Source organism: Carya illinoinensis, chromosome 6 (assembly GCF_018687715.1).
Source record: "Carya illinoinensis cultivar Pawnee chromosome 6, C.illinoinensisPawnee_v1, whole genome shotgun sequence".
Classification (NCBI taxonomy): domain Eukaryota; kingdom Viridiplantae; phylum Streptophyta; class Magnoliopsida; order Fagales; family Juglandaceae; genus Carya; species Carya illinoinensis.
Window position 1 is genome coordinate 6,979,590 of NC_056757.1, and position 17,939 is coordinate 6,997,528.

The 17,939-nt window shown below is 31.7% G+C and overlaps 2 protein-coding genes across 2 annotated transcripts; both read left to right on the forward strand.

Moving 5' to 3' along the window:
• Nucleotides 1-9,964: 9,964 nt before the first annotated feature.
• On the forward strand, nt 9,965-11,786 carry LOC122314304 (protein CDI-like). Its single transcript, XM_043129806.1, has 2 exons — nt 9,965-10,162; nt 10,699-11,786. Exon 2 carries the CDS (start codon nt 10,729-10,731, stop codon nt 11,497-11,499), a length of 771 nt encoding a protein of 256 aa, XP_042985740.1. The 5' UTR covers nt 9,965-10,162; nt 10,699-10,728; the 3' UTR covers nt 11,500-11,786.
• A 2,175-nt stretch (nt 11,787-13,961) lies between these two features.
• Nucleotides 13,962-17,231, forward strand: LOC122313053. Its single transcript, XM_043127763.1, has 4 exons — nt 13,962-14,226; nt 14,874-15,089; nt 15,170-15,271; nt 16,209-17,231. Exons 2-4 carry the CDS (start codon nt 14,909-14,911, stop codon nt 16,946-16,948), a joined length of 1,023 nt encoding a protein of 340 aa, XP_042983697.1. The 5' UTR covers nt 13,962-14,226; nt 14,874-14,908; the 3' UTR covers nt 16,949-17,231.
• The last annotated feature ends 708 nt before the right edge of the window (nt 17,232-17,939 follow it).

Below are 17,939 nucleotides of genomic sequence, written 5' to 3' on the forward strand. Positions count from 1 at the left end.
AGAAGACAAACACTAGGCAATTGTGTCTCTTTATTTTTCCTACAATTTATCTTACAAGAGAATAAGGCCCTGTGGATCACTATGAAGTTGCAGATGATCATCCAAATCTCCTTATAATAACTTTTAAAGATAGATTTGTTTGAATAGTGAGATGAGATGAGATAGTTTTAAATAAAAATTTAATAAAATATTGTTAAAATATATTTTTAATATTATTATTATTTTGGGATTTGAAAAAATTGAATTGAGATTTGAAAAAGTTGAATTATTTATTATATTTTGTGTGAAAATTTGAGAAATTTGTAATTATGAAATTAAATTAGATAAGATGAGATAGTTTCTTAATCTAAATAGTTTAAAAAAAAGGGAGATATCTCACAATAACCGATATTAAAAATGTTCAATAAATATTATTATATTCTTTTATGTGTTTATCACTCGCTCTAGAGAACTTTAAGAATTCCAAATCTAGTTGGAACTTGAGAGCCAATGATCTACTGTCCTCTTGGATGGGATATATGTGTCTATTTTTCACTTTAGATCAAATATTTTAAGGGATTTTGATCTTATTACTACCTGTCTATCCGTTCAAACTTTAAACTTCCAAGAAATTTTATAAAACTTGACAAGAGGATATAGTAGTTTAATTCAACTTTGTCATAAAGGGGTGCCCCTTGCTCTTTATGTGCCCAATTGGCATATGAAGTGGCTTAATAGCCACTTTATGGGCCTTGATGGTTGGCCTTTTATGGTCAGCCAAATGTTACAGTTAGAGGGTTATTCTTGGCATAAATTAGAAGTCTTTCTCAGGTATAGTTTTCTGTAGTTTCAATATTTAGAATATAAAGTATATGAGTGTTGCTTTGGTCACACTTCACCATCAACAAGGATGATTTCGGACGAATAACACCTATAAAAAAAATCTATGGAACAACCATACTAGATTCAAGATTTACCACTCAAGCTAACAATACTTCGATATGTGTTTTGATTAGTATTTCTAACATTGATATCAGAGCTTAAGTTGTTTGTTCTATATTTCATTTTTTGTTGTAATTTTTTGTTGACCAATTTCTCTTTAGAGGCTCCATTGGTGTATGCTGGAATTTTGTCTTCTTCCTATGTGCTTAAGGCAGCATAATTTTGGCTAATGGAGCATCGCCGCTTGATGACTAGCGCTGTCCAACCACCATTAAGGGCTGCTCAACAGAGCATATGAGAGGCAACCTTGTCCTTCCACGACATCGTGAGCACCATCCGATTACATTGTTGTCTATGGTGTTGCTTAGTTGAGGGTGTTGCATGGTGGGTGGGATTGGCCAACGTTATTTCATTGCTTATTTGTCAATCACTATTTCCACGTGATGCAAAGTTGCTCACCATTATTGCAACGCCATAGAGTGGTGTGGTGCTGCAAGGGTGCTATGCACTTTGCATCGCACACCCTAGAGAGTGCAGCGAAACTACAATGAGTACCGCATGAAGTTGGGGTGGTAATATGTAACACAATCCATGAATTTAATACGAACACAATATAAAATCAGCATGTTTGAATTTGATATAAATGGGTTTAGGTCAAAATGGATTGACTTGTTAAGACATGATTAATAAACGAGTCTACCCGCTTAACTCGGGATCAACCTGCAATAACCCATTTAAATTTTATTCCAAAACTACAATTTTATTATTATTGGGCTGAAATACTAGTATTTATCAATATGTTTATATTTTTATTGTTGAAATTGTAATTTAAGACCTATATTAATTTTTGGTTAGTAGGTAGCCTTAATGTTTTTTTTTTAAATATTGTGGCTACTAATAAATATAGACTTTAATTTTTATGTGAAATTATGTTAATCAGGTCAAATGGATTATGTGGGTCAATTCAATCCATTTACATAAAAGAATGGTTGAAATAGGTCTTGTCGTGTTGATATATTTTTAATTAAATATTAAACAAGTCAAAATGGGTCTTATCATGTCACCCATTATTTAAATGAGTTATGTTAGGGTTTGAAGGTCTAACCTATTTAGTATAATGGGTTGTGTTTTGGTTGATCCATATAGTTGAATGCTGATGACTTGACGTAATACGAACACAAATTGCCACCCCTAGCATGCAATGCCATATGCTCATGGTAGGGGCATACAACAACCTTGAAGGGTGAAAGCCAGGACTCCCTTATAGAATAACATGACCACAAGTTGCACACTACCACAAGGGGCAATGTTGGCTAAAAGTATCAGCTCGCACCTGAGGCATTGAGGTACTCACTCATGATAAAGACACAGTGCATTGCATTGTGTTTAGCGCAGGGCTGCGCCCACCATGGAAAGCAGCTGGCTCTACTGAAGGTAAACTTATGCGCACCTTGACATAGGCACTGTCCTCTCCTATGCGTAAAGGAGCATTGCAAGTTTCACGATTCTCCATCATGTGGGGCTACTTGGAAAGGTGGCGCAACACCTTGGGTGACAATAGTAACATGCAAATCTTTCTCCTTCTGTTATATTGAATAGTAACCGAAGTAAGGGAGGAAGAAGATGAAAGATTATGATTTGTGTTTGTAATAAAAACGAATTTGGGTTGTGGGCTGCAAAATGAGTTGGGACATCTTTAAATTTATTTTGGCTTAGCTTGTATCCATGTATTAACAAAAAAAGTCTATTTTTGGAGCCCAACATTTGAGTTGAAGTGGACTACACCGCAAGGACAGTGATTCGTGAGCTAGGCGCTTGGAAGGGCAGCTTGCAAGCTTTTTGTTTCGGTTTAGTATGCTATATTAAAAAGAACAGACTTAAATTTTTGTTAATGGTTAGACCATTTTTTGAGGTCCAACTAGAGGGCCCATGATACACTTTTTGACAATGGACTTGTTAAAGTGCATGTCTGGGCCAAGGATTGCAACCCAGTGCATTGAACACATAGCCCATCCAAGCTTTGTGTTCTCTTTGAGTCTAATTGGGGCAAAAATGCTTGATAGTATTTTAAGCTCAAGACTTCTTACACCATGTCCATGAGATCAACCATTGAGCTTAGTTTTTAGTTAGAATGTTTTGCTTTAACTTTTTTTATATTTTTAATATATTCAACTAATAGTTATGCCACACATATATATTAATTTCGCAAATACTTTTTTGTTGTGATTATAGATACCGAATACATGCATGTCATGATATTATGAGATCATATTTATCACTTTTGTTAGGCATTTTATTTTCTTTTATATTATAAATTGCTTACATTATTATTTTTTGTGAATATAAAATATTTGGGCCAAATGTAACCATTTTTTCGTACATGTATTATGATTGCATGTATTTGTATAAGCTTATTTCATCACTAGTATTTATTAGGCCGATTTTAGAAATTAGTCTTCAGATTTTTTGGAATGTGATAAAATAGACAAGCAAGTAGTTTGAGTAGGCATAGTTGATATTTATGATTGGCCCAAACGAACTTCTTCAATCTAGAAGAAATTATTATTTTTACATGTAACTATCTCAATAAACTTATTTTAACTTAGTGAGAGTACGATTGAGGTTGATTTGGAATTAATCTCATGTACGATATAAATTTGCGTAAAAATAAAGTTAGAAATTAATAATTGAGTATTGTGGCACAAGAGATAATTAGGAAACTTAGTATTTTTAATCTTGTGATGCATGTTAATAATTTTTATTCCAATTTAGATTGACATGACAAATTTTTTAGATGTGTGTTTAATTAAATGCACATAGAAAAGTAATTTTGAGATAACCGAGAAGAAAGCCTAGAGATTCTGTATATGATTTCTATGGCGCATTAATATCATCCATGAGCACTAATTAGAAACAAATGACGATTCTTATAAATGTCAGATAACCTTATACCATCATTATTATAAAAACTTCTAAAAATCCCTAAGTGAAATTGTAAGTGCAATGCATGCACTACAATTTTCATAATAGTTGAAAAGATTACCTAAAACTTAGAACTAAACTACTATTTTGCTTTTGAGGATTTTCTAGGTAATAATGGAAGTTACATTTTTTTAACACAAAGATGAATTGTTCCCATATTTAAGGTTGAGCATTATAATCTTAAAACAACTTAGATGAACACACAGATAAGCATATACTCTCTAAAACTTGCAAGTACATTTGGTTATCGAGGCCATTAAATATGAATGTGTAGTAAAAGTGTTAAGGACATTCCCGATTGGCACATTCATTTAAAAAATAATTAGTGAACCTCTTTGTGGTATTAGTACTAGTAATCTTGCTCAAGTTTTCTTTCTTTCTCGCAAGGGCAATTAGGTCCTTGCATATATATAAACTTATGAGCACCATTTGAGAGTAATATAATACCAAGTACTTTGAAGATTTGCATGGTAACTACGACAAATTCTAAATAATTGGGTACAACTGAATTGTGCCTAACAAAAGCTTGCTCATGGTTGCACTGATGCAACATAGGTTTTAGGCTAAGATAACTTATTGTAAAAATCTCTCTCTTCTATAGTGAATTGAAGAATAAAAAAAAGGAACAATTTCCCATCTCCTGTAGTCAATTGTTATGAGCTATATTATGAGAGCAATTATCTCGCAACATTATAACTTCCTTATGATTGAGTTATAATTGAATTATGGCACAAAGTAGTTGATATATTACATTTGGACTAGACTAATATATTATGGATTTGCAACTTCAATTCAAATATGTTGTCCTTAGATTAAGTCTTGTTTGGATTCAGAAAATATCTCAACTCATTTAATTTAATTATTATAATTTTTCCAGTTTTTAAATAAAATATAATAAACAATTCAATTTTTTTAAATTTTAAAATATAAATAATATTAAAAATAATATTTTATTCAATTTTCATCTAATCTCAACTCGTTATCCAAACTCCCCTAAATTCATTCACCTTTTAGTAAAACTGAGTGATTGTATGATTAATTTGTGTAAATGTAAGTTCAACTCAAGATATAAATATAGAAAATCTAAGCTTGAATATTTTTTGGTTGAGTTAAAAAAATTACTCGTATTTTCGGCAAGAGTAGGGTATCATGGATTTTATTAATACTTACTTTTTGGATATAATGTTTTATCCCACCCTCCCTTAATATTAATACTTTCATTTTTTTTTTTTTTGAAATATCACTAAACATAGTGTGAGTATACCTTTGAATGAAGGTGTATCATTAGTGATAGTGACTCCTAAAATTGACTAGAATATAAGATCCTCATAATTAGTGTGATAGTAATATAACAATATTCTCTCTTCATTTGAAGACTAGAAGAGAATATTGATAATATGACTGCCAAATATATTGAGTTCATATAGTATGAGTCTTAACATAGGACTTTAGATTCACTTTACTTATATGATCCAACATTAGGTTGTTGATCTGATTGATAAAGGAAAAATAGAGTTGATAAAAGTATAAATCCATCTTTAGGCACTAGTCGAGTTGTCTTTAGATAACCTTTTCATCATATATTTGGTTGAAATTTGTTAGAATGAGTTAAATAATTGATTCTTATAAGAGAATTATATTGTTAGCTTTTGTGAGCATATTCAAAGCGCATGCCTCATATGGCCCACATTCTGTCCATTAAAAGAACCACATAACCTCATGGCATTCAAAGTGCATGCCTGATATGGCATTCCTGTGCTACCCTGAGACATAATCATCATCTCACTCAATTCAGTTCCTAGGTTCAACAAACTTCAATAAAATAAAGGTTTTTCCAGCAAAATCAATTAAGCAATATAAAGATTCTTCCAGCAAAATAAATTAAGCATAATTAAATGACTACACTTTCACCAACAAATTACAAAACAAAAATAAAAATACATTTATCAAGAGTCTAGATTACACAAAACAAGCATACATTACCAAGAGTCTAGAGTAAACAAGGATTACAACAATACATCCTGCCCAAATAGGCTAACTCCAATAGTCCATTCAAACAAACCTTGTAATTTTATTCAAATAAATCAAAAGAATTGCTAATTCTAATTAAAAGTTATTAATTAATTACATGAATTTACTATAAAAAATTTTGAGGGGAAAAAACTATAAAAAGATTACTCACCTTAATCATCTCCAACAACTGAAACAAGTTTTGAAGAACTTTCAACTTCTTTCATGAGCTCTACACAAAAAAAAAACAAAAAAAACAAAAAAAAAAGAAAAAAGAAAAAGTTAAAGCATAATAATTAAAACAATTTCAAAATATAATATACAAGATAGAGACATTAAAAAAAAGGAGCAAGAGGTTATATACGTGTATCAAAGTTCTCAAAATTCTCAACATCATCCATTAAACTGTGAATGCTAATCGGGGTGGAAGAAGAACGGAGCCCGTTTTATGCACAAATAAGGATTTCTACCATAAGTGTAGATAAGTTATTGCGGAAATGATCGTTATGCTAAAAGTCGACTCTAAGGCCACTATAGATACCATACCTGCAAGAACATATCGTGCAACTTTTGAAAGCAAGTGGTATCTAATAGAGTTAACCTTCCACTAAGTCAATAAGTCGAATTTAGTATCATCTTCTTCACATGTTTTTTAGACAAATACCTCTCCACTTCGGATTTATCTTTCTAAAGATTTTTCTAACTCCAAACGCTTCTTGGATTGAGCCAACTTAAATGATCTCATATCTTCTAACCAATTAGTTGAACTTGTAGTACTAGCCCCTCTTTTTATTGGCTTATAGTTTAAACTTATGCCCCAACATCATCTCCATCATTTTCACAATAACTCTTGTATAAACAAGTCAATGCATCTTTAACCAAGTCCATCAACATAACAACAATCAAACTATTATTAACATATATTTCTTTGAAATAAGATTCAAGATATCACAATTTATATAGAGGATCAATAACCAACCTAACATATAACAAGGGATTCAGTTTTTCAACATTGTCCTAATAATTTTCAAATTTAGACCTCATATTACATGCTATTGACCTCAAATTATGCAATCCTTTCACACACTCCATATTAATTGCATATTGAATTGTCTTTAGCTCTAAGAAAAAAAAATTATAAGTGACATAATTGGTGCCCAAGAAAGGCAAAGTTGCATCATAAAAAAGTTTAAGAAACTTTACAAACAACCTACTACTAGTCCAATCGTCCTTTTTTGGAGGCCTAACTTGGATACTACTCCCTTACTCAACTTACTAATACCGTTATCATCATCCTCATTATCCTTATCTCCAACACTCTTAACATATCCCAAATCTTCCTCCTCTAACAATTAAAATACTATTTGAAACTTTTCAGCCCTATCCAACATCATATAGGGAGTTCCAACATCTAAGCATACGTAAATTTTACACGTAATATCCTCATTTTCATAACATTTTTTAAACATGCTACATCTTTGTCAAGAAGATTTCACATACTTCACAACCCCTCTGATTCTTGTAATTGATTTGGTCTAATTTTTTCAACCTATCCTAAAAAATTAAGTTCAACATATAAGCACAACATCTCATATGCAAAAACTCATATTCTAAAATAGTATCATTTTTATTCTTCATATTTCTTTTTATATAATAAATTTCCATATCATTTGAATTTGTATTATCGAGTGTAATTGTAAATATTTTTTGTCTCTTTTACTCAAGCAAATACATTTCAATTTTCTTATCAAGTGTCTCACCCTTATAGTTTTCTACCTTACAAAAGTTGTTAATTATTTTGTGTATTTTTCAATCTTCATTAATAAAATATGTAGTGAGACATGTAATTAAAGTTTTACATGGATGTTCATGTATCTATGGTAAGACAAATTCACTGCTCTTAAGAGCATTTTTCAACTTCTCTCTCTCTCTCTCTCTCTCTCTCTCTCTCTCAAATAAAGCTTATAAACATTTTTTGCAACTGTTATACGTGATAAAATCTCAATCTATCTAGATTGCATAATAAGCATAAATCTCTTAAATCTCTCACTTGATAAATCTCAAGCACAACAATCATTTAATCATATTCGTCCTTCTGATAAATAAAGCATGCTTAGAATGTTGATGATCTAAGTGTGTGGGAGGGCTTATATCCTGATTTTATAATGTCTATTATTTGGATTGATAAACATTGTTGGTAATGTTTGATTCGGTTAATGGAAAGCTTGTTATAAAAAAATAATAATAATTACAAAATTTATAAATCGTTATTTTTATTTCTCATTTAAAACGTTTATAAGCAATAATTTAAAAAACTACTATTCTATACCCTTAAATCACATTTTTTGCATTTTACATTTTAAACTATTACAATGAGAGATGTTAACAAGTCAAGTTTGAATGATTAGTGAGTGATCAAATTTTATTTATTTAATTCTTATTATGATACGAGTCAAAGTCGAAACTTTTTATCAACTTGGATTTTACATTCATGAATCACTCGTTTAATATTCGGGTGAATTTTGAATGCTTTACAAAGTCGGTGCTGCTCGGCAAAAATATTTTATTACTTAGTAATTAAGGAAGTGATTTTAAGTATATTAGTATATATATTTTTTATTTTTTAAAAATATTTAAATATATTAAAAAATGTGAAAAGAAAATTTAAAAAAAAATGAACTGGGCGGCACTCCCAGCAGTAAGAGTTGGCCGGTATAGTAGCCCGACTCTTATTTATATTGTATTTTATAACTTTATTTAAAAGATTTAACATTTGACTAATATCTTTGTTTATGTTGTATATACATATATTAACAATTGGATTCATAAGGACTTAAGTAACATATATAGTATTATAAATATGATTTTTTTTCTCAACGTATTATAAAATATGATTTACTATAATCTTTTTGAATATTTTAAATATTCTCATTATATATTGAGAAATAATATTGTAAGAAACAGCAAATACAAAGTTATTAGAGTTTATACGAACTTTCACAAGTTGAGTTTAGCTTTGTATGAGTGGTATCGTTTAATAATTATCATAATTTTAAATTTAAGAATAACTTATTTAATAAACAAATTGAGCTTAACTCGAGTTGCTTATCGAGTAGTATTGTATATTTGCCATCTTAATTACAACGGACACAAAAGGCAAATAGCAATATTGTCCCATTATAATTGTTAAAATAGATTAAAAATGGATAACTTAATGCAATCCTTTTAGAAAGATTTTGAATAGAGAATGCATATTCCAAGTGTTTTGATAGTTAAAAAAAGGAAAAAGAAGAAGAATGTGTCAATTTTAAAGGTTAAAGTTTAGAATACAATTTAAAAAAAGAGAAAAAATATTTGAAATTGTGAATTGTGTAATTGTCGCATTATCGCTTTAAAAAACGTAAATAACATATACATATATATGAAAATAAATAATTTTTTAATAGTATACCTAACTTTTTTTCAAAGCAAATATGCGATATTTACGCACTTCACGATTATATGTAAAATTATTCTTAAAAATAATGTATAAAAAAATCTATAATAATTATTATAAATTATTATAATAATCCCTTGAATTCAGGTGATTGTTTTCTCAGCTACAAATTTGTGAGCAACTTAATGGTAAATTTATAGATCTACTTTTCATATTCACACATTACATATTATATTTTTTTTTATTAAATGTGTGGTATATAAATGATAAGTAGAAGAATTCAATTAATTTTTAAAAAATAAAATTAAAAAAATAATAAATAAATAAATAAATAAATGAGTAATTTTACATATAATAAAGTGCAAAAAAGTAACATAATCACTTTAAAAAAATATGTAACTCATTATTAAAAAATTAATTTTTTATATATATCTTATATCTTATTTATTTTATTAAAAAGATTATATAGTAATAGCATAACTTATAATTGTAAATATTTTTTTTTTAAATTAAAATGTAATATACGAAGATGAATAGAATTTTTCAAATTTACGGTCAAACCATGGGCTTTATTTGATTGTTTTACTACAAATTTGTGTAAACCGTGTCCCTGCGCGTCACAGCTCAATCCTCGCTTTTACACTCGTTCCTCTCTCTCTGTCTGTCGGTCTCTCTCTCGATGCCCCATAAATAGATCAGGGTAGAATTTTCTTGGATCACATTTTCCTAGAAAGTCGAAGAAAGTCCAAGGAAGAACTAGAAACAAATTCGGGTTATTTTTCTTCTTCAAGACCTCGCATTTTCGATCTTTAGGTACTCTCTCCTAAAATTGTGTTGTTCTTTGCGTATCCATTGTGTTTAGGTTTTAGTTTTGCTACACTTTCTCTGTTAGCAGTTGGCTAATTATGTATGGTGTTCTCCATCATTGACTTCCTTGGTTAGATTCGATATTTAATTATTCAATTTTTTGCAATGCCAATCACCGAATAATCTTATGCTCATTTACACCAATTCTTGCAGTTTGTTCTGTCCGGTTACCTATTAACTGGAGGAAAACAAAAGAAAATACTTCTGAAAATTCATTGATTTCTTGTTAATTGGAACTCGAAAAACTAAGGTTGAAAGCAATTGACATGGAATCGATAATTGGGTTCTGTTCAATTTGCCATTTTTAAGCCAAATCAAGGAATATAGTGTCCGCATTTTCCTTTCTCTTATCTTCCTCCAATTTATCGGAAACCAAAGAAAAGAGTACCTTTCTTCGTATTTATTGTTGATTGAAATTTTCCATCATATTTGTCGTTTCATTGTTTTCCCGAAACGTTGAATTGTTTTGTTATTCTGAACAGTGGGGTAACATTTTTCATTTTTCTGCCGAGATGAGTTTGAGAAACGGGAACGTTCACTCCGTGACTTGTAATGGAGGAGATGTGAACAAGCCCTTCAAGATCTTCGTGGGTTATGATCCACGCGAGGATCTTGCCTATGAGGTGTGTCGGCGTTCGATCTTGAAGCGGTCCTCAATCCCCGTTGAGATTATACCAATAATACAGTCGGATCTAAGAAAGAGCGGTTTATATTGGCGAGAACGAGGCAAGTTTGAGAGCACTGAGTTCTCATTTTCTCGATTCTTGACTCCATACTTGGCCAATTATGAGGGTTGGGCAATGTTTGTGGACTGTGATTTTCTGTACTTGACAGACATTAAGCAATTGAGGGATTTGATCGATGAAAAATATGCTATTATGTGTGTTCAGCATGACTATGCCCCAAAAGAGTCGACCAAAATGGATGGGGCAGTTCAAACAGTGTATCCAAGGAAGAATTGGTCTTCTATGGTGCTTTACAATTGCGGACATCCCAAGAACCAGGTTTTGACTCCGGAGGTAGTGAATACACAAACAGGTGCTTTTCTTCATAGGTTTCAGTGGCTTGAGGATGACGAAATTGGATCGATACCATTTGTTTGGAATTTTCTTGAGGGCCATAACAAGGTTGTTGAGAATGATTCCACCACTTTCCCCAAGGCAATACACTATACTCGTGGAGGACCATGGTTTGAGGCTTGGAAGAATTGTGAGTTTGCAGACCTGTGGTTGAATGAAATGGAGGAGTATATGAAGGAAGCCAAGAAGAAAATTGAAGAGTAGAATGAATCAGACCTGTGTCATGTTGTATTCTTTATATTGAATGTGTTATGTCATTCCTAAAGCTGATAAAGATTTCTTGGAGTAGAACCATAGGCATTGCAGGCATATATGTAATGCTTTGTGGCATTCTTTGCACCATTCTCTACTATAGATACTGCAGGCATACATACACAATACACTTGGTATGTGTTGGATGCTTACTTGTTTAACTATCCATTGAGATGTAATTTTCAGATACTTATGCAATAGAATTAATTCTTTTAATGAAATTTTCAGTACCTTCGCAATGGGTCTTTTCAGCTATGTCTGCCATTATTATCATTATTTATGATCGAAAGCATTTTACATTTCACTGCTAGCTGTTTTGAACCAACTTTTGGTCTTAGATCTATATGTTGTGGTTGCTGTCTGTATAGCTGTCCAGCTTTTGTTTTTAAGAGACAACTACAGTGAAGAATGACTTACACTGGCCAACCATTTTGAATGATGACTTGTGCTGCCCCTTTCATAATTCGTAGTTCATAATGAAATGGAAGTTGGACAGAGTGGTTCTTTTAAGAAAATCAAGAATCAACTTAATTATCTCAGCAAGCAATTGTTGCCTACTCTTTATCATTTTGCTTACCTTGAATCCTTCAAATGCCATAAGAGTGGATGATTTTGATGAGGTTTGAATAGTGAGTTGAGATGAGTTGAGCTGAGATGAAAATTGAAAGTTGAATAAAATATTATTTTTTAATATTATTATTATTTTGAGATTTGAAAAAGTTGAATTGTTTATTATATTTTGTATGGAAATTTAAAAAAATTGTAATAATTAGATAAGATAATATAAAATGAGTTGAGATAAACTCTAAATTCAAACGGGTTTATAAATTTTCCTCAAAAGTAATTGAATTCAATTGCTTCACATGCATGCTCACATGTAATGCCAAGTCTGCAATTGATTGTTGCTAGACAAGTTGGCAGGGTGTTTGGAGGGAACTCGGATCATGGCTACGAAAGAAATCTGCTGCTGGTCCTTCTGGCCTTTGGAGTCCCTTCCTGTTATAAGTTGTTTACTGGGTTCCTAATTCAGAGTTTAGAGTCAAGTTTTGTTTTTGAGCAAACTCATCCTCGGATAGAGGGTTATAGGATGTGCAGGCTCTGCACTCTTTTTTTAAAAGAAAAATAGAATCTTAAATTTATCTATTTTTTAAAAAAATGCTCATGATTTGTAAAAATACCATTTCTTTTTTGGAAAAATCATACCGATATAGATAAAAAAAAAAAAAAAATGTAAGTAGTTCATCTGTCCTATATCATTGACTGTGGGAAAATGTTGGTGCCGCACTCGTCATTTTAAAACTAGTTACATGACGGCATGATTCAGAAATTCAAAATTGTAACTGTATTTCCTTTTTCCAAAGAGTTGTGGATGTCTGATATGCACTTACTTCCACGTGATGATTGGTTCCTACATGATAAAGGAGTGCTAGGTCTATTTTTTTTTTCTTTTTTTTTTTTAAAAAGAAACAAATAACCAGATATTGAATAAGAGAACCACATTAAAATGAGTTATTTGTATGATGCTGACTAGTCACATGCAATGCAGTTTCGAATCTAGGTCGGGGAATCATTTATTTTGGTCAAAAGTCATATAGGTCACTGAGATATGACACCATTCCATATATTTAAATTATTCGTTGTTCAATAAATAATTATTTTTACGATATTTGTGACTTTATTGCAAATCCAATTTTCTCTTATGCGTCACTCCAATCCTTTTATTACATTTGTGTCTAATTGTCATTTAAGAAAACTGTTATAAATATAAAGAGATTATATAAAAATAAATTCATAAATTGACATAATTTTACTTGATACGTTAGATTTATTTTATATTAAAGATAACAATCTAACATATTATATTAATCCGCCTCAGCTTATAAATCTACTTTTATATAATTTATTTGTGATTAAAGTATTTCTCTTTAAGAAAACCTTCACATCGGCTGTAGTGGTTTTCCAAACTTTACACCTACTAATACGGTAAGGACATGTTAGCAACTTAAACTTTTCTAAAAGTGTGATGCTATCATGTTAGTATTTGGAAAAAATTCTATTTAGTGTCATCTATATTACACATCAATATGTAATTTATTATTTTTATTTAAACATATATATATTGACGTGTAAATATATATATTTAAATAGAATAATAAAAATAACTAATTATATGTTATTGCGTGGTGCGGGGATTGTGTAACATTTATCTAAATCTTATGGTATACTTTTTGAAAAAAAAAAAAAAATTACTATAAAAAATATTTTTTTATAGAAATTCTAAATTAACTTTTTTAAAAAAATAAGTGTAAATATCTTTTTCCACACCCAAAAACTGTAAATATTAATATTCTTTTATAACGTAGATCTATCAATGTCTTAAAATAAAAATATCGATATTTAGTTGAAAACTCAGTACAACTACAGCACTCCCAGGAGGTGGCAATGATAAAAGATTTTTCTCGCAACGGAAAATCGATTTTGTGACAACCAAAAGCCGCCACTTCATAAAGTGAAAACCCTCCCTCACTCGCAAGCCCACCCTCTCCCCTCTGCTTCTTTACTTTGTATTTCAGGTAGAGAGAGGGAAAGACAGAAGGAGTGAAGACGACGGAGTTTCTTAGTAGAGAAAAAGTCGGATAGACAGAGAGAATCACAAACCCTAATCTATCATTGGATGAGGTCCGTTTCTTTCCGCTCTGGACTTTTATTTTTAATTTTTAATCACTTCGTGTTTTTGCTTGCCATTGGTTGATGCAGTTTCTGATTTGTCCTTCATCTTTAATTTTAATTTTATTATTATTACTATTACTTTTTTGGTTTTAGGTTTTGTTGGAAGCACGTGAATCGTGGAACCTATCACCTTTTTTTATTATTTTATTATTTTATTAATTTTTTTATAACATAATTGATTGGATTGCGTGCGATTTTCTCTGTTTTTTCTTTTGTTTTCTTTGTGCAGGGAGTATGAGATTTAGTTCAAATGTAGAACATGATTCGTTGGTTTTCGTTCGGTGAAGTGCCTCAAAAAAATTTGCCATGCCTAATGTGGATTCATTCCTCTTCAATAGGACATATAATTGTAGATATATATTTTTTTGATAAGTAACTTTAGATATGTATGTCTGCGTGAGGATATCTTTCTTTAGATGAATGAAACAATGTATAGTTGAAGAGGTGGGATAACTATGATGAACTAAATATATGCGTGAGACCAAATTTGCCTTTACACTAAATATATGTTTAAATTCGCTTTGCTCTCAATATATATAAAGAAGAAATGAGCTCATGCTTTGATGATTTAGAATTTTGGTGCATTGTCAATGTAGGTCATCTTTTGACGATTCTGAATTCTTCCCTCCAAATGAAACCAAAGCCAGATGGGGTATCCAGAGCTCAGTCAAGAAATTTTCAGGGTGAAAGGCCAAATTGGATTCTCATTGCTGCTGGTGCCTTGTTAAGTACATTGTCAATTCGCCTTGGTTACAGGCTGAAGCAGGCACTCAACACAAAGCAGCAAGAAAATGCTAGAATTAGTTCAAAAGGTCGTGTAATATGTATACCAATTGCAAATTGTCCTTTGAGATTTGCTTGCTCCTGACTGTGAAAGTTGTTTACTATTCAGAAAATGGGAAACCCTCCAATCGAAGGAAGCCTAGTTCCCGTCTGCACTCGAATGTGTATTCCTTTACACGAGAAGATGATGACTGCTTCAATTGCATTTTAGGTGTGATTTAGTTATATTTTCAACTTTATGAAGATTAAAGATAAGTTTTAAGTTTGATATCAAACTTGTTTATTTATCAAAAAAAAAAAAAAAGTTTGATATCAAACTTCTGTTAGTGGTCATAATCTGCTAATTGCCTGCATTTTGATTTGCAGCTTGATAAGGTCTTATTACAATGTCCTGGTATCTGTATATAGAATAATGGTGTTAGCTTACCGGGCGTGATCTTTTTTCATTTTGGATGTGTGGTAAGACTGATAAAGATAGAACCATTTAATTCAGAGGAGAAAATGATTAGAAATGAATGGATAACTATGGCTCTGCACCGTTGATAGACTTTTTGTCTGGTAGTCAAATCCCCACCCACGAGAGCAGCTGTCTTTTTATTTGAGTAGCCAACAAATGAAAGAGTTTGTAGCTTTTCACCATGTGTGTGTTTTACATGACAATTAGAAAATGGATGTAATAAGGTGGGTCTCCTTTTCTGGAATTGTTAATATACAGAGACGTGCAATCTTGTATTGTAATTTTTGTTGTTGTTTCTTTTTTTTTTTTTTTCAAATTATTTGCATGAAAACAAAACCCCTGAGAAACCTGAGAAAACAAGAGCTGGAAAGCACAAGAAGAAAGGGAGTGGTCATGAGACTCCTGTAGAATTGATTGTGTCTTCCTCTCAATACCTCTCTGGTTTAATTTCTATGTGACCTGCCAAACTTCAGTGCTCAAATTTCCTTCCAGTATCAGTCAATGTTGTTTGGCCCAATTGATGCCACGAGTTGGGGTGGAGGACAACATCACCTTTTTTTCTCTTAGTCTGTTACCCTTCTTCTAGCCCTACATTGCCAAAATTTCACTTATCTGGACTGTTTGAGAGTAAAGTCACACATTCTAATGGAATTTGTAAAATTCTAAGCTTAGAATCTCGTTTATTTGACAGGAACTGAAGGCATGATGAAGATAAAGTGCCCGCCCAATGGTCAGATGCTGAGTGAATCTGATGGAGCTCTTCCTTTGATCACACTTCCTACTCCCGAATTTAACAAGGATAATGGTGTTATTTGGTCATCTTCTCCTGATCGTCTTGAAATGCCTCCAAAGCCTTTCCACCATTCAAACTGCTCAGACTCTCCAAGTGTCTCGGAATCTGGCTCTGATATCTTCAGCAAGCGGGAAGTAATACATAAATTGAGACAGCAGTTGAAGAGAAGAGATGATATGATACTGGAGATGCAGGACCAGATTATGGAGTTGCAGAATTCACTGAATGCTCAGCTAGCACATTCTACACATTTGCAGTCACAGCTTGATGCCACAAACGGAGACTTGTTTGATTCTGAGAGAGAAATCCAGAGGCTGAGGAAGGCAATTGCAGATCATTGTGTGGCACATGTGGGCCCCAATGACAAGCCCTCCACAGTAACAGCTTGGCCATCTGAGACAATAAATGGCCATGCAAATGGGTATATTGATAGGAAGAGCAATTTTGACAAGCCAGAAAAAGGAAGAGGAGGTGGGGAGAGGATTGAGATGCTCAAGAGGGAAGTGGGAGAGTTGAAGGAAGTGATTGAAGGAAAGGAATATTTGCTTCAGAGCTACAAGGAGCAGAAGGCCGAGCTTTCCATGAAGATGAAGGAGTTGCAGCAGAGATTGGATTCTCAGGTTCCCAATATTTTGTAGGTGCTTAGTTTGTCCATTCTTGCCTTTTTAAACTTCATCATTTCAGGCTCCAAAAATTTGAAAGCTTCGATTTCTCTCTCTCTCTCTCTCTCTCCAAATCTGGTTTGGCTAAAGTTTTTGGTTTTGTATTTCTGGTGGTGCATGTGTGCAAGTGGATGATTGAGAGTGGACCATCTGTTTCTTGAGAAATGTTTGCTGTCTATGTAGATAACACGTAATTATTTTCCTTGGAGAGTTGTGTGTCATCTTTGTTAAAAGCAAAAAAAGAACATTTTCCATCTTACTGATACACATTTTATAATGCATATCATAAACTGTGAGAATCGACTACCAGCTGCTAAATAACATCATTCATTCATGGTCTTGATGGTAATGCAAGATTCAAACCCTTGGGTGTAAACAATTTTTAAAGATCACGGCCTATTGATAACAAGCTGATTATTTACTTGATTATTTTCTGTCTTGTTTTCTATAATACACCATCAAAATTCATTTTCTATTTAGTTAATAACTTTTACATCAATTTATCTATTTTTTCTTCATATCATTTACATAAATTTTTTTATTCTTTTTAAATATTTCCTTAAACTATCAATAAATTTGCAATATCTTTATATTTTTTTATATTTGCTATATATTTTTATATGCAATGTGATATAATTTTGTTCTATATGAACAATTCACAGTTGCAAATATTTTTTCTCAAAATTTATCTTTCTTTGTACATCACTAAAAGGGAAACAAACGACTGTTAATAACTTTTCCAAAAGAATACCAACAGCGATAAAGATCGGTCAACCCTCCAAAATAGAAAAGGGAGAGATTGGCAGAGCTGCGTCAAGATCATCTAATCTCTATCAGGACCTCCAAAGACATCGGTTAAAGGTTGGTCCATACTCATTCATTATATTTTTCAGGTCATGAAAAATAAATGAGCATTGTTCATTTTAAAGACTACGATATTAATTGTATCCTGGAAATTGATTGTGGT